The 26906-nt window shown below is 40.8% G+C and overlaps 2 protein-coding genes across 4 annotated transcripts; one reads left to right on the top strand and one right to left on the bottom strand.

The window, feature by feature from the left end:
* The first annotated feature begins 595 nt into the window (after positions 1 to 595).
* On the top strand, positions 596 to 19432 carry cilp (cartilage intermediate layer protein, nucleotide pyrophosphohydrolase). 3 transcript variants are annotated; one of them, XM_033622842.2, is made up of 11 exons: positions 596 to 685; positions 1057 to 1147; positions 8756 to 8833; positions 13129 to 13302; positions 14941 to 14994; positions 15097 to 15366; positions 15493 to 15672; positions 15766 to 16071; positions 16186 to 16294; positions 16419 to 16567; positions 16709 to 19432. In XM_033622842.2, exons 4-11 carry the CDS (start codon positions 13236 to 13238, stop codon positions 19063 to 19065), a joined length of 3492 nt encoding a protein of 1163 aa, XP_033478733.1. In that variant the 5' UTR covers positions 596 to 685; positions 1057 to 1147; positions 8756 to 8833; positions 13129 to 13235; the 3' UTR covers positions 19066 to 19432. The 3 variants fall into 3 exon arrangements, with proteins under 3 accessions (XP_033478733.1, XP_033478742.1, XP_033478725.1); XM_033622851.2 differs by lacking the exon at positions 8756 to 8833; XM_033622834.2 differs by lacking the exons at positions 596 to 685; positions 1057 to 1147; positions 8756 to 8833 and adding an exon at positions 12209 to 12345.
* Positions 19382 to 26906, bottom strand: eif3jb (eukaryotic translation initiation factor 3, subunit Jb). The gene is made up of 8 exons (XM_033622878.2): positions 26747 to 26906; positions 26509 to 26597; positions 23194 to 23251; positions 22971 to 23077; positions 22756 to 22852; positions 21095 to 21265; positions 20924 to 20997; positions 19382 to 20599 (listed from the first exon to the last, which is right to left on the bottom strand). Exons 1-8 carry the CDS (start codon positions 26757 to 26759, stop codon positions 20471 to 20473), a joined length of 738 nt encoding a protein of 245 aa, XP_033478769.1. The 5' UTR covers positions 26760 to 26906; the 3' UTR covers positions 19382 to 20470.

A 26906-nucleotide genomic window follows, 5' to 3' on the forward strand; every position in this document is an offset into this window, starting at 1 on the left:
TAGTGAGTGCTGTTGGGTTTTTCTACTGCTGTAATTTTTTGGACCGGCACCCAATTACAATTTGAGACATTTGAGTGAGCACGCTGAGTTTGCTGAAGACGGCAGTGACCTCCCCAAGATGGCGGTGACCTCCCCAAGATGGCGGCGACCTTGATGCACAGTAGCCTCAGGAATGAGTCATCTATGATTATATATATATCTATGGATCTGGGCAGTGGTAAGATGGAGGGGGCTTAATTATAGGTCATTTGACACAAACTAAATTTTAATGATACAAAGCTGGTTGACAATTGGCAAAGTATCCCTTTAAGAAGAACACCTTAATCTGTGCTGTCACATCAGACCCCTGGTGCTTCTCAAAGTCAAGGAGGGATCCTTAAATGTATGAATTTCAAGGAGGTTATGTCATTGAATGCCACCAAAGAACTTTTGATTCCTGTTCCAATCTTTGAGGAGCACTGCCTGTTGTTCCCCTCCTGGCCAGCAGTCCTCAGTCACCTGATCTCTACCTGTCTGCACACCTGCTGCTCATTCCCCCTAATCAGCCTCTCAGTATATATACCTGCCCACCAGCACTGGGCCTCTGTTTGTCAGTCTGTCGTCATCTCTCCTTCCCTGCACAGTTTTTGGATTTGTTTGCCTCTGCTGACTGCCTGCCATGCTGCTGACTTCTGCCTTGAATCCAGTAAACCTCACTTTATTTCTTCCTGCCCTGTTGTTTAGTCTTGAGTCCAAACATCAGCTGAAACAGTAATGTAAAAGTACATAAACAGACATGAGAACAGACTAAGCTACAACATCACTGTGTTATTTGTAGAGCAGGGGCTGTGGGGGGAAGTGGGATTTGTGAGACTTGTTCAGCAGATCAGTTTTCAGATGTGCTACTAGATTTGCTGAACAAACACTTTGTTTTGAAACTGAGACGTGATTTAAGGCCTTTGTTATAAAGAGTGCACATGAGTAAATTTAGAGTTAAAACAATGTGGGGACTAAAGGGGTTTTGGAGGTAAAATGTTCTGTTTGTTCTCCCCTAGCTCAAATCTCCTCCTCTTCCAGATCTTTCGTACCGGGGTCTCCAGAGGTCTCCAAAACACTGTCCAAGAGGAAAATGGACGACCTCCTTGAGTGCACATCATCAGTCTTCCAGGTCAGCTACACATGTTTCTAATCTAGCCCCTAATTCTGCATGTCTTCATGCTTTACTGAGCTGGAGCCGGCCAGAAAACATGAAGGAGGTGCCATAACCTTTACATGTGCTCTCCATAATGTGTCAGCAGAAAAACACATGTCCTCTCTCCCCCTGCTTGTAGCCAGGTTAATGTGCAGAATCTTTACAGCCGTGTAAGTGGACATAGGTTTGCACTTTGGTCATGTTTGATAATGATAATGGGTTTAGTGTTACATTATACAGGAGTTTTCTTTCTCTTGATTTTCTCTGTGACTAAGAATCGTTAAGTTGATTGTCAGAGATTTGTTAGATAAGCAGTGTTTATTTTCTGCACAAATGCAAAACTGGTCATGTGTAAGATAAACCTACTTTCTCCATCCAAAACACTACCACAGTTGTGTCACTGGTGATGTCATGATCTAATTGTGGTTTATCATCTTACCCTCCAAGTAACTTCATACATTTGGTAACTCGCTGGTGAACACAGTGGAGCATTTAGCTGCTTAAGAGCCAGATATTTCTCTCGGGACTTAATAGTGGAAATACAGTCACCAGGTGGACACAAACACGACCACAGATAAATGGTAATGTTGCTCTAGAACTGCCAAAGTTTGCCGAATCAGTTTCAAAGTTGTATTGACACCTTATGTCTATTGATCTCTAGTGGCTTAAAAACAATTAGTAGGTTAAAGATAAAATATATTACTGTTCGAGATTTTTTTTGTAGTTTAACCTCCTTTACTGGTGTTTATCAGAATGATCGAAGCCAGCAGATATGCCAGATCTGGGGCTGCCCCCGTTTGAGAATATTCCTAGTCGACCAGTAGTCGTCATTTAAGGGCCATTACTCGACTAGTCGCCCGCATGTTTATTATGTTAATTTAGTTATTAAATGATATATTTTGGGCGGGGCAACACAATGGTTTGAGTTGAAGGTGTGAGAAAGAATAGTATCAGTAACATTGTTAACACTGTGCTACATTACAGAGAAATACAAAACCGTACTAATGAACCTTCATTAATATAGGCCTATATTTTATCTACAAGTGCACGTCACACACTGAGCGAGCCGCCTGTTAATGACGCTGTCGGCAAAGCAGTAATGATTGTGCTAAGTGGCTAATGGGCATGTAGCTACTTCCATGTTTCAGATGATACGTCATGTTTGTAGTCGACCAATGAAGATGAGTTTACATATCACCTTGGGTTCGTCCTTCACCTTCTCAAAATGATCCCACACTTTGGATTTCCTGCCCGACATGTTATTAACTAGCCTGTGGAATAACCGCAGGTACCAGCCCTGGAAATTAGGGTCTGTACACATGCCACGTCTTTAACCACCTGGAAAACTGGGCGCTTCTCGTGTGCCTTTTTTGTACCAGCTTTCAGGAGTGCGGCGGCAGGTTGCGTCTGAGGTTGCTAGGCAACCTTAACAAGCATTGTATAGCCTATGTGCCTGAAATCCTGAGTGCAGAGCTGATCTTCTTACAGAAGCTGTTTATCAGTGTGTAGGCCTATCGTCCGTGGGACAGATGTAAAGTCCCACATGGTCCAGTCATATAGATTTTGATTTATTCTGACAAGGCGCAGCTCCTAATAGAGTTTCATGTTTGTTTTTGTTTTTTTCTGCGACTAAGCGACCAATGAAATCTTGCCGACTAATGACTGACGTTTGGTCGACTATTAGCGGGCAGCCCTAGCTGGATCCACAGCTAAACTATAGCAGCAAGAGCGGCATAAACTTCACCACAACCACATGGCTCATACAAACACAGACAAGCCAAGGGAGACTGATGAGCCAGAGAACTGAACGTCATTCGGACTTACATAAAATCATTTTGTGAACATAACTGTCCATGCAGGCAATTACTTGTCAACAAGAAAAGCAGCCGTGGCTTTTGCCCTGTAGGCTGACATTGATTTTGTTTTGTCAGCTGACAGTTACATGGTTGCTGCCACTGGCTGACAGATTACACTCCATTTACACAGCTTTTCCAGCCCTCGCCGTTATGTGTTGAGCAATGCACCGGCACACTGAAATGGAGTGGACCCACCTTCACCTATGGCCTAAAGTTTATAATGTCCTAGTTATGTTGAGTACCACGCAAATATAAATACATGTTTGATGTGTTTTTTAGAAGGCTTGCACAGGCAGCTGTGGTGATGAATTCAAATCTCCACAGCCATAACGTCACTAAAACACAACATCTAACCTGAAATATTTTAATCATCAGATGTCAAACAACAGTCTGTTTGGCCTGTTTGTGTCGCAGACTTCCTCTGTGGTTTATCGACTCATACTTTAAATACACAGCTCTCTCCGGGACACAGTGTCCCATCTTTAATCTGCAACATTACCTCCACTGAGACAGGAACACAACCAATTTTATTTTATTGGCTTTGACTGTGAGTAATACAGCCCAGTCTAATAAAAAGATGTTGAAATCACAACCAAACATATTTGATAGGCTGTGTTCTAAACTTAAGTATTACTTTAATCCAGAGCACTGATAGTGGATACAAACTTGACATTATCCTTAATGTGCTGTTGTCAAGTGAAAATACTTATGTTACTGTCTTACTATATCTTACTACATAATGACGAAAACTCTGTCTGTGGGTGTGTGTGTGTGTCTGTTCCACGTTTTTCTCCTCACTGACTTGGTCAATCCATGTGACCACGCAACTTTGTAGGCATATGACCACACATAATCTGAGGGGACCCCTCCATTATTGACCTGATCAAACAACATGGGGGCGCTAGAGAGCTAATTTCTTATCTAGGCCTAACCGCCATATGGATTTTTACTAAACTTGGTAGATATGTAGAACAGGACGCCTCAAGGTGACTGGAGAAATTTAACTCTAATTGGCAACTGGGTGGCACTATAACAACAGAAAAATGGCTAAAATGCGACTGATCGCTGTGGCTCCCACTGTGGCCCAATTTTGTTGTTTTTTTTTTCTAATTTTCGGTATGACTAAGTCATGGTATGGTATGCTGCTGCAACAAGGGCTAGCCACACCCTTCCCATGTGAACTACCAGTGCTCCCCACTTTTAAGTCAATACAACATATAAACACTTTAACTATCTGCCTTTCAACGTGCTACCTCAACTACTAATGTACAGTTTTAGCCCACTAACTATCCCACTATTGGCAATGGTACTACTGTACTTTCAATAAAGCAGTCGTACTGTCAAATTCACAAAAACTCAGTCTGAATACATTGCTCTTCTTAATGGGTTCAGTTGACTATTTAATCTGCAATTTCCTATGACCTGTATCCCAAACACACACCATGTGAAACTGTACGTGGGCAACTGTGTACTCAATGGGTATGGACTAGTTACTATAAATGAAAGGATGTGTAAGCGTTTTGTAGATCTGAAATGATTAGTTGATCAGTGATCATTTACTTTAAAGAAATGTGAAGCTTCAGGAGTCTGAGTAGGGCAAAGCAAGTGGGTACATTTTCAGTCGTTTCAGTGTGAAAAGAGAAACACAAAGGGGGAATTTCATACTTCACTTGATTGTCTAACAGCTCATAAACATGCCACATCTTTTACTGGCTGAAAAAGACGAGGTCAGACACTGGGTGCTACTTGTGCCAGTGCAGAGGCAGGTTGCACCCTCTGTTGCTAAGTGGTCGTAACAGCAGAAAGACTAACCTTGGGGCTGATGGTCCGCCAGGTGTTGTTTTTTAAGTTTGCATTCAAGTATTGTTCGTCACATGTCACATGATGTGATGCAGGTGAATCTCAGGGTGCAGCCGTCAGTCACTCTCACTTTTGAGCACGACTTTCACTCCTCTACACTGACAACAATGGATTTGCGGGTACAAAAACGAAGCATGTTTCAAGGCCTTTTCTCAGACTGCTGAAGCCTCATATTAGCTTTAGGTGATCTGCGAATTTTGTGCAACTGATAACTCTTTTAAATGTATAAATGGTCATGTGAGCACTATTTAAAAAAAAGCGAACCTATCCTTTAACATGTAGAGCTGCAGAGCAGAAACACAAAGGGCATACAGTGTACTGGTGACTGCTGGTTAAACAGGGAAGACTCTTGTAGATGAGACAGAGACTGAGCTTTGTGAAATATTTCCAGGACAGAGAGGAGACGGAGGTTAGGCAGAGAGCACTCCGGGGGGGTGGTGTTGGTCCCTTTAATGACTCTACCAGTGAAAGTATGCAGAGCAACTTCTGCTACTGTCATTAGGGGCCCGACATCACACAGAGGGAGAGAGAGAGCACTCCACTTCCTTTAGGTGAGTTCAGGGGGAGGAAAGAGTCATTCAGATTCAAGGAAATTGTTAAGACATTTAGAAGTCAACACGTTTGACTTTTGGGGAAGGACGTCATTTTTCAGTGTGCAAGAATTACATCTCTGATGAAAACAGACCTCCTCTATCACCAGGAGAGGTTTTCTCATTGAAAATAAAAATGAGTTTGGAACGCAGAGCGCCCCATGAGAAAAATCTCAAGGGCTACATTGCAACACTGGCAGATTGTTGTTAAGGTTTCACTTAGATACCGTCGTTCATCATTTACTGACTACAACATATTGGCACTGTCAGGTTTAAACCTATTAACGATTACTTTTAATCAGTAGTTGATTGCAGAGGTGGAAGACGTACTCAGATCCTTCAGTAAAAGTAGCAATACCACATTGTAGAAGTACTCTGTTACAAGTGGAAAAGAACTATAAGTGGAAGTATTCATTGAAACCCATTACACATTACAGATGCATGTTCTTAGATTAGAAGCTATCCAATTTATCCCTAGCCCCCATGATACCTTGCACGAATTATGTGTGCACCTTCTGGTGTTGAACCGAAACCAGCGATCTCAAAGCATTGTCTTTTTTTTTACTTTTCAACCTAGTATACCTGATGCCTGATGATTTATGATTCATGATGACTTGTTAAGAGTCACTAACACATTCAGCAAACATTTAACATAATTCAGTATTAACTGTAGCGCCATGTAAAGCGAATAAATGTGATGTTTCCCAGCTAATCCTCTGCTCGTCTGCGTTAACGACGCAGTTTACACATTTTTTTAACTTCTGATTTATGAAAAACTTTTCTGAGGGAAACATGAAGCTGAATTTAGCAGCAGACTTCAGTAATAGTAATATAAATTAGTAGAAAAAAGAATATGATAGAAAGGAAGTTTGGTAAATCAGTAACACATTTTCAACCCTACTAACTTAATACATATTTTTAAGGTATGTTGCTGAGTTTATTTTATAACGAGTGATTTTCTAATGTAGGTTGAGAATGAAGTCAGACGGGGAAAGACAGGGATATCATGTACTGACGTGTGACAGACCTGTCAGTCTAGGTGTCATTCTCTTCTGCTAATTCTGATTTAATACTATTTCACTATGTCTCGTGAAACGCTTGTGTTTTAATTTCTCATATCAACGGTACCTTTGGCAACAGGAACAATCCCTTTTTGTTCTGGTTACAGATTCAACACACAGTTGCTGAAGACAAAAATTTAGCTTTGACTGGTTGTTAGTCGTTACAGACACTGACAGTGCAACAGGTACCACAGCTCCGCAAAGACATTTTAGAAAATGATGAGTTAACATTATTAAATATTTGTTAAAAAAATAAATTAGTATTTGCTAAACTGAAGGTAAATTACTTTCGAAAAGAACCAGCATTGGCGGTTAGCCACCAAGAGTAGCTGCCGGGACTAACCACAGACGGGTCCATGTCATTGGTCCGACAGCCCATTGGTCCGACATCCCATGAGTCTGACGTTCCGCTTTTTCATTTTAACCCACACGATGATCTTTTCCTGACCCTAACCAAGTGGTTTTTGTGCCTAAACCTAACCAGACCTTAACCACAGGGCATCATGATGATTTCAGAACAACGGGACTTCAGAACAATGGGTTTAATATGGTCGGAACAGTGGGATGTCGAACCAATGGGCAGTTTCCGCACAGACAGTCTATGGGACTAACTAGCTTACTGCTACTTCCACTATCTGACAGGAAGTTGCACACATAATCATTTCTACATTAGTGCCCTCAGGAATAAGGTGGATATGGAGTTAAAACTGTTGCTTGCATCATGTATTTGGATAATTGCAGGTCAAAGAATTTAATTAAAACCCTGAAACTTTTACAGTTATCTTAGTAAATTGTCATGAGACATCTTAATGCGACCTATTCTGCATTCTGGCTCCAGCAGACGTCAGTTGGTGTAGTCACATCTTGTTGTGGCTGTAGTTCAGCAAACTGCCTCTGTTTCTGGTTTTACAGCCTCTCTCCGGCGATTGACTTAGCTTGTTAGCTGATTGTTAGCGTGTCAGGTCAAGATGTTGTTTTTATTTTTTGTTTTTATTCTGAGCTCACACAACAATGGTGTGTAGCCACCAGTAAGAACCTACTGTATATCTTTATTATCATGAAGGATCGTGGCCCGCCTCCCCGGTTAATGTGATTGGCAGGTGTCCTCCACATGTGATAAAACACTCTGCTGTGTCAACCACAAACATTACAGGAATTTAAAGGTACAGTGTGTAGGTTTTAGGGGCATCTGTTGGCAGTGGTATATAACATGCATAACTATGTTTGAGTTCTTACCTGAAAATAAGGATCATGTTTTTGTTTACCGATGATGACAGATGCTGCCAGAGGTTGAGCTTGATGACAGACAAACCGTTAACATGTCACAGTGCAGCTTATTTAAAGCATAGCCAAAATAGGAAACTAATAAAAATCTCTTTCATAAAATCTTCCATCTTTGATGTAATTCCACAGACTTCGCCCAGCGTCATTTACCTGTCTGGATCCAGGGTGTTAGAAAGTAGGCCGTGTCCTCTCCTGTCGCTCTGGCAACCAAACGTTTTGTGTTTGCGTGTCCGATCTCTCACTTCTCTCACTTTCCTGTCCTCACATCATCATCACCCACCACCTCCGTCCTCCTTCTCTAAACAAAGACATAAAGTCCTTTGAGGAGCAGAAACATGCCATAGAGTCGTCCTCATTGAACGGCTCGTAAATATTAGAAAAATTTGCTGCTGTCGAAAGCTGCTGTCCTCTCTGGCTGGAAGTGATGAGACACGTAAAGAATCTGACATCTGGAGTTTATGTGGCGTAAGCTGGTGGATGAACGTATGATCTATGTTAATATTGGCCATATTGATGTATTTCACAAAGAATTCACTTGATGTAGAATAAAAATCTGAGGACAGTACACGCCGCTGTGCAGTTCAGATATCAGGACCAAAGTCTGCCAAACTCACTCGACCATGTTAATGAAAACATTTGCATTCCACACAAGCATGTAATATGAATACAGCAGCATATGTGAGTGTTTTTCCATCAGTTTGTCTTCTGGTGTAGTGAAAAAAACTGAACTGAGGATTTAGTATGTGATTTCCCTGGAGCATTGCTTTGGCCCTTCCTTAACTGCCTCCTGATATTACCACTTAAACACAGTAATTGGTAGACGGTAAACATGAAGTAAGGTTGTGCTTGTTAAACAAAATTGTTTTTCCTCTGAGGACGACACTGTCTCCATGCACTACAAGTATGATGTACTTTATGTAACCTTTGCTGCAGACACCAGTCATTTGTCCCCTCACCTGTCCTGGAAGTTGAAGAAGACTGGAAAGACTGAGGACCAGGACCAGGACCAGGGTGTGTTCCTCCTCTGTTAGTCCTTCTTTGCCTTGTAATTAACAGGATGAGGTCAGCTAATGAATGCTGTGTGGAAAAACAACAGACACTGACGACTTGACAGGATCTCTGACAGACATGACTGATACAAGTGTACTTTTAGAATCTGCTGCACCCCTTCTTCTCTCTGTCTCCCTCAGTGTTGGAATGTAACTAAGTACATTTATTTAAATACTGCACTTAAGTGCACTTGTAGGTACTTGTACTTTACTTGAGTGCTTCCAATTTATGCTACTTAATGGCAGCACAGCAGTGCAGTGGTTAGCATTTTCGTCTTACAGGAAGAAGGTTCGTTGTTCAAACCTGGGGTGGGGGAGCCCTTCTGTGCGGAGTTTGCATGTTCTCCCCGTGTCAGAGTGGGTTTTCTGCGGGTACTCCAGCTTTCCTCCCACAGTTCAAAGACATGCAGGTTAATTGGTGACTCTAAATTGGCTGTAGGTGTGAATGTGAGCGTGAATGGTTGTCTGCGACCCCACCACTCACCCAATGTCAGCTGGGATAGGTTCCAGCCCTCCCACGACCCCAAACAGGATAAGCGGATACAGAAAATGAATGCAACTTTATACATCTAGTCCTACTCCAAAACATTTTGGAGGCCATTGTCATGTTTTTTGCTCCACTACATTTATTTCAGAGCTTTAGTTACGACATAATTTTAAGATTAAGATTATTAATACAAAATATACATCAGCTAATATAATAGTTAATAATAATAATAATAATAATGATAATGATGATGATGTATTACAAAGTCCCGTCCCGTCCCGTCCCGTCACACAGATCCAAATGAAAACAGTATCGTTGTGTTCCAGTGTGTGATTATACATTGTATCATGGCGTTGCCAAATCAAAAGAGGCATGATGGGTGTAACATGTAACACATCAGCGTCATCAGTATATAACATACATGTCAGCAACTCATTATAAACAACAAAAATGGCAATAATGTGTCAATAACAACCATTTACCATCCCTGTTGTGTGGCGGCTGATCTCTTCCTCTGACCTCATTGTTTTCCCAATTTGCAGACATGTACAACCACTGTTCTTCTACTTTGAGTTAGCCGCTAATTGCTAACAGCTACTTTTTGAGTGTTTTTACCAGTTTAAATCATGATTCAGCTCCCAGTAAAAACCTCTTGGATGTCTGGATCTTAAATTATCAGAGAAAAGAAGGTGAGCAGTCATTAGCAGGTGCTGGGCTAGCAGGGAGTTCAGGCTTTGCACATGACAGAAGTTTCAGCTGGTTGAGGTCTGAAATCCTCAGCACTAGATGCCAATAAATCCCACACACCGCTCCTTTAAGTATAATTTGAGACCAGTATTTTTGTACTTTTGCTTAAGTAAGAGTTGAAATGCAGCGTGGAGTATTTTTACATTGAGGTATTGCTACTTTTACTTCAGTAAAAGAGATGAATACTTCTTCCTTCACGCCTCTTTCTCTAGAATACACTGACCTAATAAAACAAAACACTGGGAACTCACAGGATTAAAACACTCAAGTATTTTGTTATAGTGTCCAACACTTTCCCAAAATCCCCAAACAATCCAGATGACTGTTGATTTTTTTTTTTTTTTTAAACTTCAATGTGAACTATGTCAAGTTTCAGCTACCCCACCCTCACTCCTGTGGCTCATGGTATCTTCAGGAACATTTAGCAGTAAGCTGTAAACTGTACAAACTGTACCTGCAGTATGCAAAGTGTACCTGGAGTCAGTATTCAGTATGTTGGTAATGCTTTAGAAACAGAGAGGTTGTCTGCCTGTTTTCCGAAAGCTACCTGCTGCGGCAGATACTCACTGACACTCCTCTCCACAGATATTTTAACAAAACAATGAAGGCCCCATAGAAAATATTATAGAAAACCTGTTGTGCATGTTATTTTTCCCAAAGTAGAGCTTTTCTGCTATTAATCATTTAAAACTGCAGATATTAATGTAAACTCAGGTGTCCACTGTGCAGCTATGGAGGGAAAAAAATATGTGAATAAATCAGACACATTATGGGCAAATATTCAATATTAAAGAATTAGCAGCAAAAATGGGATGTGGACAGCCGTACTTTTGTCTGTTACAGGACAGACATGCAGTAACAGTTTACAGGGGTGTGGCACATACTGGTAATTATTCAGCCTAAAATGATCTGACTTTGTAGGAATGTTTGCAGAGGTGATCATTTTGTTTGAGGTTTAGTTTTACTGAGTTATGTATGTTCACTAAAACACTCTTAGATAGCAGACAAACCAGTGCTGGGAAGTCACTGTAACTATAACTTACTCAGGAAAACAAATGTAATTAAATTAGAGTTACCAATCATAAGAATATGGTGACAGAGACATGTGCTTGTTTTTCTTGAGAGGCCACTATGTTTGTATAGTTGTTTCATTGTGGATTTTTGTATTATATATATTATATGTTGTATTTGTTGCATTTTAATGTGTTTGTAAAAGAGATTTTCAATCTCAATGGGACTTCCTGGTTAAAATAAAGGTTCAATAAAAATAAGAATAACAGGGTAACTAGTGATCTGTAACCTACTGCATTTCAAAAGTAACCCTCCCAACACTGATAGTGACACTGACTTTAATTTATGCTGCCACAATGTGTCTTCTCTATAATCTCTCACTTATTTATCTGTTTATACTGACAAGATTAAATTGTTATAAACTCCCAATCTGTCTGTCTGTTGACACTGAAACACCACAGCAGCTTGTACACACTTACATAATGAGGCTAAGTGAGGTTTTGTGGGTTTGTGGCGGTGGTTACTTAAATCAGTGTCAGATTTCCTCTGTGTGATTGCAGACATGGAGAATGGCCTCTAATCATAGACAAATGTTGGTGGTCTAGTAACATTACATAACAAGGTATGGAAACACAGTCAGATGCCTGTAAGACAACACATATACAATATATACATATATTTATAACCAGAAGTTGTGATTTTTATGCCACAAATGTAAACATGCCCAACATTTCTAAAATATGTCACATTACAGCAAGAAAAATGTAAAGATTCACTTAAAGTAAATGAGCAGAGCAAAGTCATAGTATGACATAACGGACTGCCTGTTTTTTTAATCAGGCTGTACATTCTTCATGCACAGGAGAGCATAAGGGGGTGTCGATTTATTAACACCAGCATTTGTTACTCAGGCCCCCTGACAGTCCTTTTTTTATACGGAGCACCATCTACCATCAGGTGTCACGGTCGCACAATTGAAGGTGACAAATTCTAAGAATAATAGAGTAATCAAAAGACACTTTGGCACACTGCCGAGAGAGGAGGAGGGAGGGGTGCTGGAGGCAGAGCGGTATAAAAGAGACAGTGAAGGAGTGAGTTGAGCCAGAGTGAAGAAAAGAGGAGGGGGAGAGAGATGTGAGAGAGAGAGAAATATAAAGGAAGAAAAAAGAGGGAAAGAGTAAAGGACATTCTTATACAGAAAGAACCAGGACAGTGAACTCAACACAAAGGTAAGAAAGAAACAGATTAATGTGCTGGCAGGGTACTTTAAATTTTGTAGGCAATTGGATGCTTGTTATGGATGTAATTAAAAGTGTAATCAGAAAAAAGGTTCTTTGATTTGGTGGTTTAAGATTAAAATAAGTTACAAGTGAAGAGTTCATTTAAATTTCAGAGCCTGTATCATTTGTCATGTGTCATTTGTGATTTGAATATCATCCACCAGACATGAGTCTTTACATCAGATCACTTGCTTTTCTGCTAATAGCTTTTATTGTAATTGCTGCACTCTCATATATTGCCTGTAACCTGCCAGGTATTTATTTTATCAATATAATTTGTGTTAATTCAACTTAAAAGCAAAGGTGACAAATTAGTCTGTCATGTATGATTTTTTTTCTTTTTTTACCTAAAGTGCACAAATGCAAACCGTGTGTGTGTGCGTGGGTGTTTGGACTGTGTAGCCAGTGTTTCGTCAGTGGATGCGGAAATGTTTGAGCGTTCCAGTGACAAATGGTGATGGCTAACACAGATGTGTAATCTGAGTGGGGGGTTTCAGTCCGGCCATGTTTTTCACCCTAAAGGAGAAAGATGATGGAATCTGTTCTTAAAGACACATTGTTGTTTGAGATGTGAACTATTGTTTTATTTTGTAAAGTTAAAACACTTAAACTGAAATTATTTATTTTTTAGAAATACTCTGACTTATATCTTCAGGTATCTATAGGAATGTATTTTGTTAAATGCAACATTGAAGATTTGTTTTTCACCATTTTCTGTCTTTATTTTTCCAGCAGTGAGGCTCTGCTGCTGGACTCTATCTTCTTTGGAGTTCCTGGTGTGAAACGCACATTAGGAGAGGTGAAAGTTCAGGGGTCAGGCGTAGCGGCAGCGTGTGAGAATGTCGGTGAAGCCTCTTCTTCTTCTCCTCCTGGGAATCACTGCAGCCACAGTTGTCACAGCTCAAGGTGGGTCAATCACCAATATTCAGTGTTGTTTCTGGCACATAGGTAGTGAAAAACACAGCACACTCCCTACAAACACACACACATCTTGGGACACTTGCAGATGTAAACACATCAAAATGGCACACAGTTGTGCCTTGGAATACAAGGTTGGAGAATAATGAGAGAGGCAGGCTGATAAAATAATGCACAGTCCAAGGAATGTTGAATGTTAATGTGTTTTAGTTGTCTTTTTTAGAAAAACACTTGGCCTGCAGCTGGAAAGTATGTTTCTCTTTGCAGCTCCTTGTGGGCAGCCATGTGTTATAGATCAGTTATCCCCTGCTGTAATCTTTCCTGAGTAGTTTTCTCAATCAATCAGTTGGTCAACATTTATGCTCAGAACTGACAGAAAGTCTGTATAAGGCAGCTAAAAATTAATTACACTTTGCAGATTTTACAGATGCACATAACTGCTCAACTGCAATTACTATTATTCTCCTCCCTAAAGCATCAAAATGTCTTATGTGACAGAGACCTATTATCATTTGTCCACCAGAGAGCACTAGTACGTATCTTAGTTACAACCCTTTAAAAAAATGACCTATCAACTGATGTATCAATATCAGATTTTTTAAATTCCCAGGTATCTATATCAGTGTCTAAAAAATACACTATCACTCTGTTATATTTGTAGGTTTTTGGAGACCCTGAACACAACCTGAGTCTACATACATGACATAGTTAATATATGAGCAAATTGTAATGTGAAAAGTACCTGCAAACAAGACTTAAAGGAATACTTCACTCAACAAAAAGGACCATTTGTAGATCAATTAGTCATGCCGTGTTACCTTGAATTTATATTAAAAAAATTGTTTTTCTCACGTACCCTCCCGGCAAATGGCAAATATATTGATTTAGTGATTGATTGGAGTCCACATTTAACACCAGCAGAACTTATATCAAAACATCTGTTTTCAAACTCTCACACAACTCTGGCAGTATAATCCAAGTCACATTTATTCAGTCATATGTTCAGTACTTCCTGAACAGATGCATTTTCACAAAAAAAAAACCCAACTTATTGGATTACTGAAGTCTGGCTTTAAAGAGAGAGCAGAAAAGATTTTCTTTCAGCTCAGTTTTAAATGGTACGGTTTTAGTGAAAATACATGTGTTTGGTAAGTACGGAGCATATTACTGGATCACTGAGACTTGGGATATACTGCACAAGTTATATGAAAGTTTGTAAACAGATGTTTTGATATAGTTTTGCTGTTGTTACACGTGATCCCAAATCAATAATAAATAAATATGTTCAGCATTGTCCGTGGAGGCATGTGAGAAAAACTAAGTTTTCTTCAGAAATTCAAGGTAACACGACATGACTAACTAATGTACAACTGGTCCTTTTGTGGGTGCAGTATTCCTTTTAAGGTTTTCACAATCAGAACTCATAAATAAAGAAATATTATAATCAAGAGTAAAATTATCTCATGTATTTAATGGTTTGATTTCATGTTTGAGTTAAATACATCTCAATAACTTTGAAGTAGTGAGAACTAAAGTACATTATCAGATATTGATGTAGTTCATGGTACAGAAATCATGTGAGATACAGTTAAAAGAAAGTGACACATTTGGATTTGTCTCTTGCAGGACCATGGAGAACAGACAACAGAGAGTCAGGCTCGTCTCTGTTCAACTCTGATGGTAACTTTACTCCAAACCTTTTAAACCAAACATGTAGTCGTTATGGCATTTTCCTCTAGCGGTTTGTGTCACATTCCTAACATGTTTCTGTACTCTATCTAGACAACTATGAGTGGACCACATGGTTCAATGTTGATCACCCCGGAGGCCGTGGAGACTACGAGCAGCTGGAGGCCATTCGCTTCTACTACCGTGCCCGAGTGTGTGAGACTCCACGGGCAATCGAAGCCAGAACCACTGAATGGGTCCCAGCCCGAGAAACTGGGGAAACGGTCCATGCAGACCCATCTGTGGGCTTCTGGTGCCTCAATGAGGAGCAGGGTCCTGACCGCAACTGCTCCAACTATGCAGTCCGCTTCCTCTGCCCCAAAGGTTCCATGTCGTTACATCTTTAATATTCATTCAGTCACCAAAAGTTGGTCTTAGTGTAAAAGCAACACCATACAGTCTTGTACCTCAAAAGCCTGACTCTCTCTCTTGTTCTCTCTTTTCCGACAGATAACAGTGTGAACATTCAGGGTACCTGGGGTCCATGGTCAGACTGGAGCCCATGCCCTGCCCTCTGTGGTCAGGTGGGGGTCCAACTGCGCTCCAGAAACTGCCAGTCTCGCTCTGTGCCCTGCATTGGGCCTAAAGTTGAAGGGAAAGCATGCAATGGAGCAGAGTGCCCAATACCAGGTGAGCTGGCCCCTGTTTTGTCAGACAGACCCTTCTCCTTCAACTCTATTTATTCATCAGATCTGGGAGACCTTATTTTATTCTTCTCTTTAGATTGCTCCCTGCAGTGTGTAACGGGGAAGGTGAATGCTGAGTGTGACGCCTGCATGTGTGAAGACCACATCCTGCTGGGTTCTGTCCGTGGTGCCGGGGGCCTCACAGCTGAAGGGGCTACCATCCTTCGCTCAGGCAAACTCCTTACTCTTACCGACCACAATGGGCATTTCCGCATCCCTGGGGTCTGCCCTGACGGCAACACCACCCTGACGGTCAACCTGCAGGGTCATGCCACCCTTAGTGTTGTTGTGCCCCACAGTACTGAACGTACCTCTGTCCTCAGTGTCCAGCTGAAAAGAATAGGTAGAGTGGATGTCTACTGATTGCAGTCTACATTACCTTTGTAATCAAAAAGTTTATATTACCTTACCTACATACAGTTTATATGTAATTTTATCTCCAATTGTGATTTGCCAGAGAAGCTTCACGTGCTGAGCAACCCCGAAAGCAAGGTCCGGAGGGAGGGACAAACTGCTGCCTTCTGCTGCAAAGTGGCAGGAACACCCCAACCAGACAAGTACCAATGGTAGGACTTGGAACAGTAAACTCAAAGTCTGCAAATGTTACTGAGTCAAATAGATGCATCTGATGTCTGAATAATATAGTATATTCAGTGACTCTAATTCGTTTTCTTCTGTGTGAACCAACAGGTTTCATAACAACAGTCTCCTGGAGGAACACTCTGAGAGCACCTTAGTCCTAAAAAATCTGCGTCCTGAGCTGACTGGGGAGTACTACTGCAGAGCAAGTGGTCCCTCTGGGGCTATCAAGACCAAACCAGCTACACTCAAAGTCTTAGGTGTGTTCTCAATAAATTTCTTTACACATTTATTAAACAGACTTTGTGAACACTGAGTAGACTACTGTATTCTACTTAAGAAAAAAATGTCAGTATGATCATATTAAAATCAACATTTTGATTTCTACATCTCTTACACAGGTAGAGATGAGCATTCATGTAATCCCAAACCTGAATCCCACCTCATCCGCCTTCCGCATGACTGCTACCAAAACAGTACAGACTCCTTCTACTACGATGTGGGCAAGTGCCCCTTGAGCACATGTGCTGGAAAGCTGGACAATGGCATCAGGTGCAAAGACAAAGTGGCTTACTGCTGTGGCGTCAAAAAGATGGAGGAGAAGCAGCTGACATGCCGGGGTTACCAATTGCCCACCATGGTGGTGACTGAGTGCGGCTGCCAGAAATGTGTGGACACCAAGGCCATCGTGCACGGTAGGGCCATTGCTGCAGACAATGGTGAGCCGATGAGGTTCGGCCACGTCTTTATGAACGGTGTCCGAATCAGCCGCACAGGCTACAAAGGAACATTCTCTATCCAGGTTCCTCCAGACACAGAGAGGCTAGTCCTGACTTTTGTGGACAACATGCAGAAATTCGTCAACACCACAAAGGTACTCCCATTTAACCCCAAAGGAGGGGCTGTTTACCATGAGATCAAACTACTGAGAAAGAAAGCTCCTGTGACCATTAGCCCAACAGAAACCAACACTCTGGAGCTTGGGGAGTTAGAGGGCCAGGAGTCAATGGTTCAGATCCAGATTCCTCCCAATTCCTTCTATACAGAAAAAGGAGAAGTCTTCACGGGTAACGTAAATGCCAGTGTAACGTTCCTTGACCCCAGAGATGTCTCCACAGCTGCTGCAGCTCAAAGTGATCTCAACTTTGTAGGAGATGAAGGAGATACCCTGCCGCTGAGAACCTACGGGATGTTCTCAGTTGACTTTAGGGGTGAGGAAAACAATGAGCCCCTGAACGCAGGTGAAGTGAAGGTGTTCCTGGACTCTGCCCAGGTGAAGATGTCCGAGCACCTCGACATCATGAAGCTGTGGTCACTGAACCCTGACACTGGCCTGTGGGAGGAGGAGGGAAGTCTGCAGGTGGAGAAGAAAAAAAGAGGCAAAAGGGAGGAGAGAACCTTTCTGATTGGTAACATGGAGATCAGAGAAAGACGTCTTTTTAACCTGGATGTCCCAGAGAACCGCAGGTGTTACGTGAAAGTGAGGGCTTTCCGCAGTGAACGCTTCATGCCCAGTGAGCAGGTGGAGGGAGTTGTGGTGAGTCTTATAAACATGGAGCCCACAGCTGGCTACTCCACTAACCCACGCGCTTGGGGCCGTTTTGATAGCGTCATCACCGGCTCCAATGGTGCCTGTCTTCCTGCCTTCTGCGATGAACAAAAAGCTGATGCCTACTCTGCCTATGTCATGGCCAACCTTGGAGGAGAGGAGCTGGAGGCTGTGTCTTCTGCTCCCAAACTCAATCCCAACCTCATTGGAGTGCCCCAGCCTTACCTGGGTAAGCTGAACTACAGGCGGACTGACCATGAGGACCCCAGAGTGAAGAAGACTGCATTCAGCATCAATGTGGCAAAACCAAGTCCCAACACAGCTGAGGAAAGCAACGGACCAGTGTACGCATTTGAGAACTTGAGAGACTGTGAGGAGGCCCCGTTCAGTGCGGCACACTTCCGCTTTTCAAGAGTAGAAGGTGACCGCTATGATTACAACACAGTGCCGTTTAATGAAGACGACCCAATGAGCTGGACAGAGGACTACCTGAGCTGGTGGCCCAAGCCCATGGAATACCGGGCCTGCTACATTAAAGTCAAAATCATCAGCCCACATGAGATCAATGTTCGGTCCCGCAACATGGGTGGCACCCACCCAAAGACAGTAGGCCAGCTGTATGGCCTCCGAGACACTCGCAGCATCCGTGACATGGACCAGGGAACTATTTCAGCTGTGTGCCTGGAGTTCAAGTGCAGTGGGATGCTGTATGATCAGGAGCGTGTCGACCGTACCCTGGTGAAGGTGATTCCACAAGGAAGCTGCAAGAGAGATCTCGTCAACACTATGCTTCAAGAGTATCTGGTCAACCACCTGCCCTTAGCCGTCAACAACGACACCAACGAGTTCACCATGCTGGCACCTCTTGACCCACTTGGCCATAACTACGGGATTTACACAGTGACAGACCAGGATCCCCGCACAGCCAAAGAGATCGCACTCGGACGTTGCTTTGACGGCACTTCTGATGGGACATCTCGTGTCATGAAGAGCAATGATGGTGTAGCGCTGACTTTCACCTGCGGAGATCATGAGGTGACACGCCAGAGCGTCTTCCAGGCCCTGCAGACTGCTCAAGGTCAAACATTAACGGGTGTGGTGAGAGAAGGCAGGCAGAACCGACGCCGGCAGAGGGCCAATGCACCCCGCAGCAGCCGCAGACGCAGCACCAGAAATCCAACAGGAAAACGTGCAACGGCCACAAGCTAAATGACAACGCCAAAGGTCGAAGTTCTACCTGGAGACCAAATTTACATCTGCAAAGGAGATGGCAGTGGAGACATCGACTTTATGTTCTCATACAAACATTTTTTTGACTTTTTGTTCACATACTAACCATAGGCCTATTTCTTGCAGATTCTTGTCAAGAACATTTGTTTTTCTCTTACATTTTAAACTCTACTGTGGTAAATATTTACTTGAAGTTGTAAATAGAGTATTTATTACATACCTTAAATAGTAATCAGGGTGCTGTTACTGCACAAGTTTCTTTCACTGATGATGTAAACAAGAACAGAAACACAACTTGTCCTTTTGACCAGTGATTTATTAAATTAGATGCTTATAAAACACTGCAGATGCTGTATCTTCCACATTATGTGTATCCAATTGTCCATGTAACATTGAAACTGGTCAATTGCTAGAAAAGAAAAGGAGAAATAAGCCCCTTTTAACTAACTGTAGCCCATATGAAGACATGGTGGGGTGAAGCCCATAAGCCCCCGCTCCTCATCACACTTGATACAAGCCTGCAGAAGCAATGATTAGGAGACCAGTCGTAGCAAGTTAATGCGCTTGCCTGATCCATACTTTTTCTGCATTAGTAGAAATCAAATTAGTAAATTACACTTTTGTCATGCACAAAAAATACCTATAAGTACTCTTTGCTCCACATTTTCAAGGATATTCCAGAGATGTATCAAGAGAATGGCTGTGAGGTTTTAAAGTCACATTTATTATACTTGTCTATCCCTTTTACCTTACAGTGAATGTCATGTGCTCTCTGTAAAATTACAACTACTACTTACATGTTGCATCAGTCTCAAAATCACCCACAATGCAACCTTTCCAGAGATAGATGAATAATGTAATGGATAATTGTTTTGAATTTGGCAACCGGAGTTATAGATACTATATACTTGCCTGTAAGAGAACCATCCACAGGTAAGTGAGACCTATAATATATACATGACATTCTGGTTAAAGAATTTGCATAGAACCTTGTTGTTTCTATGTCACTTCACTTGTAACTGCAATAATGTATCCGCCATTTTGACAGGAGCAACATCTAATAAACGAGCCCCGCAAAACTCAGACAACAGCAGTTACAATGTATTCTCCATTGAAGCTGGGTTACCCAACAGATAATACATGATGATGTGTGTGTGTGTGAGAGTCGAGGCTGAATGAGACAGAAAAGGCAATTCCATATGTATGAACATAAAGAGTTGGTGAGACTGGATGCTCCCTGGTATAGTCCCTCTGGTCATTGAAGCAAAATGAAGGGGGCAACACATAGTTCAGATTTTCCAGGATGGCACTGGACAGCATGAGAAGGTACAGCTGCATTTCTGAGGGATGGGAGAGGGAAAGGGCAGTGGTGATGGAGCCAGTGTCACATGAAGTCCTCATAGTCTTGGGCGTAGCCACCATCAAACTCTGCATAGTCAAGGTCGTCTCTCAGCTGTGCTTTCAATCCGCCTCCAGGTACAACCCCTTTCTTCTTCTTCTTTCCTTTGTTTTGCTGTGAAGGCAAATAAAGGTCACTTTAAAATGCATACTTGATATGACCACACGTGCAGCTGTCTCATTCAGTCTGATTCAAATGTGCAACAAACTAAATCAATTTAGCAGGTAAAGTTACATATTACACCTGACTTAACAAATAAATATGACTGTTAGATTTATTATATAAACCACATGAATGTTCACAAACAAACTACCAGAGTACAGTTGATTTATACTATGAGCACACATCAGGTGACTGTGCTAAGTGAACAGCACCCCCTTCTAAATGTAAACTACAGATCAAAATGTATCAGAAAATACTGTATCTGCAATCACTTACTTTTTCTTGTTTCTGTTTTTCACTAAGTAGGACTGACAGGGAATTACTGACTTTCTTCAAGTCATCTACTTCCACTGTAAGAGAGAAAACGAAAATTATGCTTACTTTCATTAAATGTTAGGAGCGGATAAGTAATATTCAAAAAAAATAACTAAGAGATGCTGTGCTTACATGAAATACAGAGTTCCCGAAACAATGAATCCAAGAAACTTGAATAATGCACAGATTTTTCAAACTGGGATATCTTTTCTTTCAGCAATTTTTCAAACTCTGTGAAGTCTTCTTTGGAAGATGGACACATGGCATCGATTCCAGTGACACTGTTTGAAGTGCTGCTGACACCTGAAACAAGATAAAAAAAAAAATACAGTATGAGGGCATACAGAGTCAGATACAAAGCTGTACTTGTATATGGAGTTATATTGGGCCTCCAAGTGTGGTACTAGTGTTAAAACCAGCGCTCAAGAGTGTAAAGCTGGGCTGGATTTTGAGGGTGCTGAGATGACAGTAGCAACTGCCAAAATATGTTTGTAGTCTTTTAGAAACACCGTCACCATGGACACTTTATTTACAGCCGACATTTCGACTGGTCACAGTAGGAAAAGCACAGGTTTAACTAGTAACATTAACTATTCAAGTAAGACAGTTAGTGATAGTGAGCCAGCATGCACAATACCAGGTCCCTGAAATCAAAGCAGCAAAATGGAATTCAGCCATCATTCATTTTGTTATTTACACCTGTGTTTTTCCTACTGTGACAAGTCAAAATATCTTCTGTGAAACAGGCCTATTATATAGTCTGTCTAAAAGACATAACCAGTGTATATCTTGTTCACAAGTCTTGAAAAAATGAGCAGCTGATGAATCATTATCAGATGTTTTTAACTCCCAAATATCATTATCAGTTTCAAAGTCCAGTATCAGTGTTATTTTTGGAGGCCCTGAACACAACCTGAGTCTACATACATGACACAGCTGAACACCAGTATATGAGCAAATTCTGATGTAAAAAGTGAAAGCAACCAAGAAAGCAACGGAATAAAGACAATCAAAGCCCAAATGAAACATTATGAATATAAATTACACAAAATAACCTTTTGTTTATCAATTTGTAATGCTGCGTTACCTTGAATCTCTGAATGAAGCTTTGTCTCACATGCCTCTGCTGAAAACAGCCAATATATTGATGCATAGATTCTTTCAGGACCTCATTTAAGAATAGCATCACTATATTAAAACTAGGGATGGGCAACACAAGCAAAAATACTATTCAAAAATCGTAGCAACTATTTGACAATTTTTCGAATAATCGCACTCCATAATATATAATATAATATATATAATAATAATATAATATAATTCAATTATTATTTATCCAGCTGTATGCTTAGTACATCCTAAAAATTCATTTTGCTGAGACCTTAAAATTTAAGACTTAACTGAAAATAAAACTTGACTATGCTCTCTTCAAAGCCAGACTCCATAGTAAGGTTCTTTTGCAGGTGTAATCCAAGTCTCATTTATCCAGTCGTATGCTCAGTACTTCCCAAACACATGCATTTTCATTAAAATAACCTTACAATTGGAGTCTGGCTTTGAACAGAGGACAGGTAAGTTAGTCTTTGTTTAGTTTGAAATAGTAAGGTTTCAGCAAAATGCATGCAAAGAACTGAGCATACAAATGGTCACTTTGTGGGTGAAGTATTACTTTAAAAAGTTATGCAGAAGTTATATAGTTTCATTTATACAAAAAGGGAAGTAGTGTGAATTGTGGAAGATTATTAAACTGTTACTATAAAAAAGACTAGATGATTTTGTTAATCATGTCTTACCAAAAGCATCTTTTGCTAGCTCCAAGTCTGCGTCCTCCTGTAATTTCTTCACTCTTATCTTCTCTGCGAGTTGTTCTTCAGGAGTGAGCTCTTCTTGCTGTAATGACACGTCACAAAGCCAAATTGAAAACATTATTAGAGACAACAGAGAGGAGGACAGTTTGAGAGTTATAGAATAGTTGTATAGAATGATTAAAGTCAGAAAAAACACTCACATTGCTCTGCATCTCTTTCTCCTTCAGCTCCTGTTGTTTTTTCTTTAACCGGTTTTCTTTCTCTTTGATCTTCTCACTCAACTTTTTCTTTTCAGAAACCTTTGTCTCTGAAATTTAAAAAAGAAAAAGAAAAACACGTGAACTTGCAGTAACAGCAGATCACTTTGCCACTTACTAACATACAATATATTGTATTCTTGTGAAACAGGATATACATATGTACCCATTTTTTTTATCTCTGCCTTTTTCTCTTCATCTTCTTCATCATCATCCCAGTTATCCTGTGAATAAAAAAGTGGGATAGTTCCCATGTTATTATACAGGTTACACAGGCAAACTTTGTAAAACAAAACATGAATTGAGACAAATATAAAAATTAATGCTACAAATAAATTTTACATCATAAATTGAATAATAAACATAATACACACAAATGCATGCTTACACAAATCAGATAAATGACAGAAAAAATCCTTTTAAACATCCCTAAAATTTTACAAATAGACATATCTGCGCAAAAAATAAAAAATAAAATACAATAAGAAAATTTTAAAAAACAAATAAACAAAAAGCACACACGCTGTTCTAATAATAAAGTACTGAATAAGCCTTTAGACTAGGGCTGTCAAAACTGGCCAGAAATGAAGTTCCATTACTCCTTAAAAAAGTAAAAAAAAAAAAAAAAAACAACAACAAAAAACAAAAAAAAACAAATGCCGGCATGTTTGAACCATTCAAATACCTATTTCTGCACATTATGTCAGTACAAACCAATACAACCACTTGTATACAGTGTTCCTAAAGCTTAAAGTATGTTAAATTTAGTTTCTCAGTGCCACTTGGTAAGAAATTCTAGACAAATTTTACAATAACCAAATTAAAGGAAAAACAAAAACGAAACAAACTAACAAACAAAATACGCTGAGATCAATCACTTAGGGTGAGGGATAGTTTTATCCAAAACCTTTTGTGGCATGGCAGAGACAAGGGTAGAACTTAACTGGGAATTAAGTGGTGTTAGCTGGCAAGTTTTCTTGGCAATTTGAGTTTCACACTCTGCATGTGAGGTTCCACTACCTTAACTCCCATTGTGCTAAGATTAAAAAACTTTCTATGTAAAAAACACTGAGTCTCATATGCACTGCCTAATATAGGTTGCTCTGAGCATCCCAGCTGGAAGCAAAATATAGGCTAAGTGTTTCTGGTTCCACTATTCTCATCTGCATGACATTAATGCAAAAGGCCTTTGGTAAAATATTTATGTTATTTTGAAATTTTATGATGCAAGGTCAGTAAAAGAAAAATTCGCAAAATCATATTTCCTGTGTCTTAGCATTTTTAAGACTTTAAGGATTGATTAAAGACATTTTTACACCAATTAATGCCTTATTTTTAAATTAATGAAGCCAATGCCTTTTATGACTTGAAGGATCTGGGGGAACCCTGTGTATAGGTTTATTTATTTCAACATAAACATGTCCTATGAAGATACATTTTGCCCATTTTTACCTTGCTCTGTATCATTGTAGCATGTGTTGCACCTCCACTGGCAAATGATACCTATACATTATAAAATAAACCAATAAAATTTTATATTATACTGTAGAGAGAGCTCTCTCATAGGCCCACGCTTGGGGGGTGCTGCTTTTTCTTTTTCACAATTCTGTTTTTAAACAATTCAATTATATAATTGAATTTAGAATATTCAGTGATGGCCCTAGTTAAGGCAGGTTCACACCCTAAATCAATTCAACTACACAACAACAGGTACAGTCTCTAGACATCGAAACAAGAAAAGTAGGCAGTGCTGGGTGAGTTTAGGTCCATCAAGACCAATAGAGACCTTGATACAGAAGATGGGCAATAATTCAATATGTTCGTTTAACAAATTTCAGGGAAATGTGGTTGTTATATAACTGTATTGCTCTACAATTTTTGTTGTCAAATGAATGGATCTCAGCAAGCTGTAATTAAAAACTATCACAATCTAATACATTTAAAGAACTTCGTCATGTAATACTACATCAAAACATCTATATGGTTATTTCATAGCCGATTTTGTGTCATCTTCCATATTGTGATAAGATAATATAGACGATGAGACGGTTACCAGCCCTACTTGACACTCCCTCAGAGTAGCGCTGCTAGTGCTGGGGACTGATGCAACAACCAAGTTCAAACATGCATGTGAATGTCTGGCAAGTTGTCAGAGATATGACATTCACATGATCATTCGATAACTAAAGGTGTTCCCCATTCACTTATCTTATGAGCAAAATTCAATACCTCACAACTAACTCAACTATAGACAGAGATACAGACATTAGTCAATGAGCTTTGACAAGCACACTGCTGTATTTAAACATAGTTAATAATACAGTGCCTCAATATAATCCATTTCGGATTACAAATTAATGTATGTTAGGCAAAAATTAATTGTGTTAATCCCTGGTGTGGCACAAACATCTAACCCTGCTAGTTGAATTAGACAACAGTTTGTACAGTGAGAATACATATTGTATTACAGATGCCATGAAATCATCAGTTCCTTTAGTTTGGGCACCATATGTGACAGAAAACTGAACAATTGAAGAGGCCTCTACCAGCACTTTCCCCTGGGTCAATAATCCGAGGTTTCTGGACAGCAACCATGTCAACATTCATCTAATAACCACCTGTATCGCAGCATCAACTGAGCACCAGCTTCCTACAACACGCCTGTTGTGGAGCCAGAAAGTTCTAGGCCTCGTTCTTGGCTTGAGTTGAGTCATCAACCCAGATGATGATTTCATGTGATTGTGGCTAAAGTTGGTTAGCAAGCTAACGCCGCCTCATGCTGAACCTAACTCAAGCTGAGAGAATCCAGGACACAAATGCTAATCTCCTATAATCATTTAACGCAGCCAACGTTAGCAATGATCAGATAACTGTCTAAATTAACCACCTATTAACCACACAGGTACTCCAACCCACTTATCTTAACGACGATATCGTCGAGGTTACACAACATTAAAGCTCATTTCAGACGCAAGCTGATGTGGGAGCTAGCGAGCTTGCTAGCTAAGTGGCCCGGTATGAGGTTAGCATCAAGCTAGCCAAATTTAGCCCGGCTATCTAAGAATTACATCGCTAACTGTCAGTTTCAAGATACAAACAAACAACATTAGCCTTCAGACGTTTAGTTTAATCCACAACCGTTAACTGGCATGATAATATTCACTGTGGTAACGTAACGCCAACTGAAAACCGAGTGCTAGCCTAGCGTTAGCTAGCTAAATTGGAGTTACTAACTCAGGCTGGCTGGTGGAGCCACATGAGTTAGCCGTTAGCTAGCTAGCATGAAGCTAACACAGGCTCGGAGGGCAGGATTGACAGGCAGCCTGAGACCGCGCTGAAGCATGGCACCACAGCGGGGGCAACACTGCTTCAGTCGGGCGTTAGCTTGACATTACCCGGCCCGGCTAACAGCACGCTCAACGTTAACCCCGTCACACGATGGCTAACTTCAATCCAACGGCTGTTTGTCACGATAATTTACCTTAACATCTTCGTCTTCGTCTTCGCCTTCCCATTTATCCATCGCTGCCGCCTTTTTGATCGGCTCATCCGGCTCGAAGTTCTCAGCGTCTGTAAAAACGACAACATGAGATTTGTTAGGCCAATCCACATCTAACGACCGAGTCTGACAATTAACGGAGTGTTCGGATCGTTTATCAAACACTGAGACAAGCGGATGATGTACGGAAAGCTATCTTTCCCAACTTTTAGTTTCTCACCCCAGTCCGCCATGTCGGCTGTGTTGGTTGTGTTTGACAGGCTCGCAGTGGAGTCAGTGCTGCAGCCCGTTGGCCACGTTCAGAAACAGCTCCCACCTTCTGGACGTCACTCTGGGCGCTTATCTAATGCCCTGACTCCAATGGACTACTTCAGGCACAC

Source organism: Epinephelus lanceolatus, chromosome 2 (assembly GCF_041903045.1).
Source record: "Epinephelus lanceolatus isolate andai-2023 chromosome 2, ASM4190304v1, whole genome shotgun sequence".
Classification (NCBI taxonomy): Eukaryota; Metazoa; Chordata; class Actinopteri; order Perciformes; family Serranidae; genus Epinephelus; species Epinephelus lanceolatus.

What these genes read in the sequence shown, in the direction of transcription:
- cilp (XM_033622842.2), top strand. Translation starts at nt 13,236, where the DNA reads ATGTCGGTGAAGCCTCTTCTTCTTCTCCTCCTGGGAATCACTGCAGCC. An exon ending in CACAGTTGTCACAGCTCAAG is followed by an intron (nt 13,303 to 14,940) that starts GTGGGTCAATCA and finishes TGTCTCTTGCAG; the next exon opens with GACCATGGAGAACAGACAAC. An exon ending in CAACCAGACAAGTACCAATG is followed by an intron (nt 16,295 to 16,418) that starts GTAGGACTTGGA and finishes GTGAACCAACAG; the next exon opens with GTTTCATAACAACAGTCTCC.
- eif3jb (XM_033622878.2), bottom strand. An exon ending in GGCAGAGATAAAAAAAATGG is followed by an intron (nt 23,078 to 23,193) that starts GTACATATGTAT and finishes TTTAAATTTCAG; the next exon opens with AGACAAAGGTTTCTGAAAAG. An exon ending in AGAAAGAGATGCAGAGCAAT is followed by an intron (nt 22,853 to 22,970) that starts GTGAGTGTTTTT and finishes GTGTCATTACAG; the next exon opens with CAAGAAGAGCTCACTCCTGA.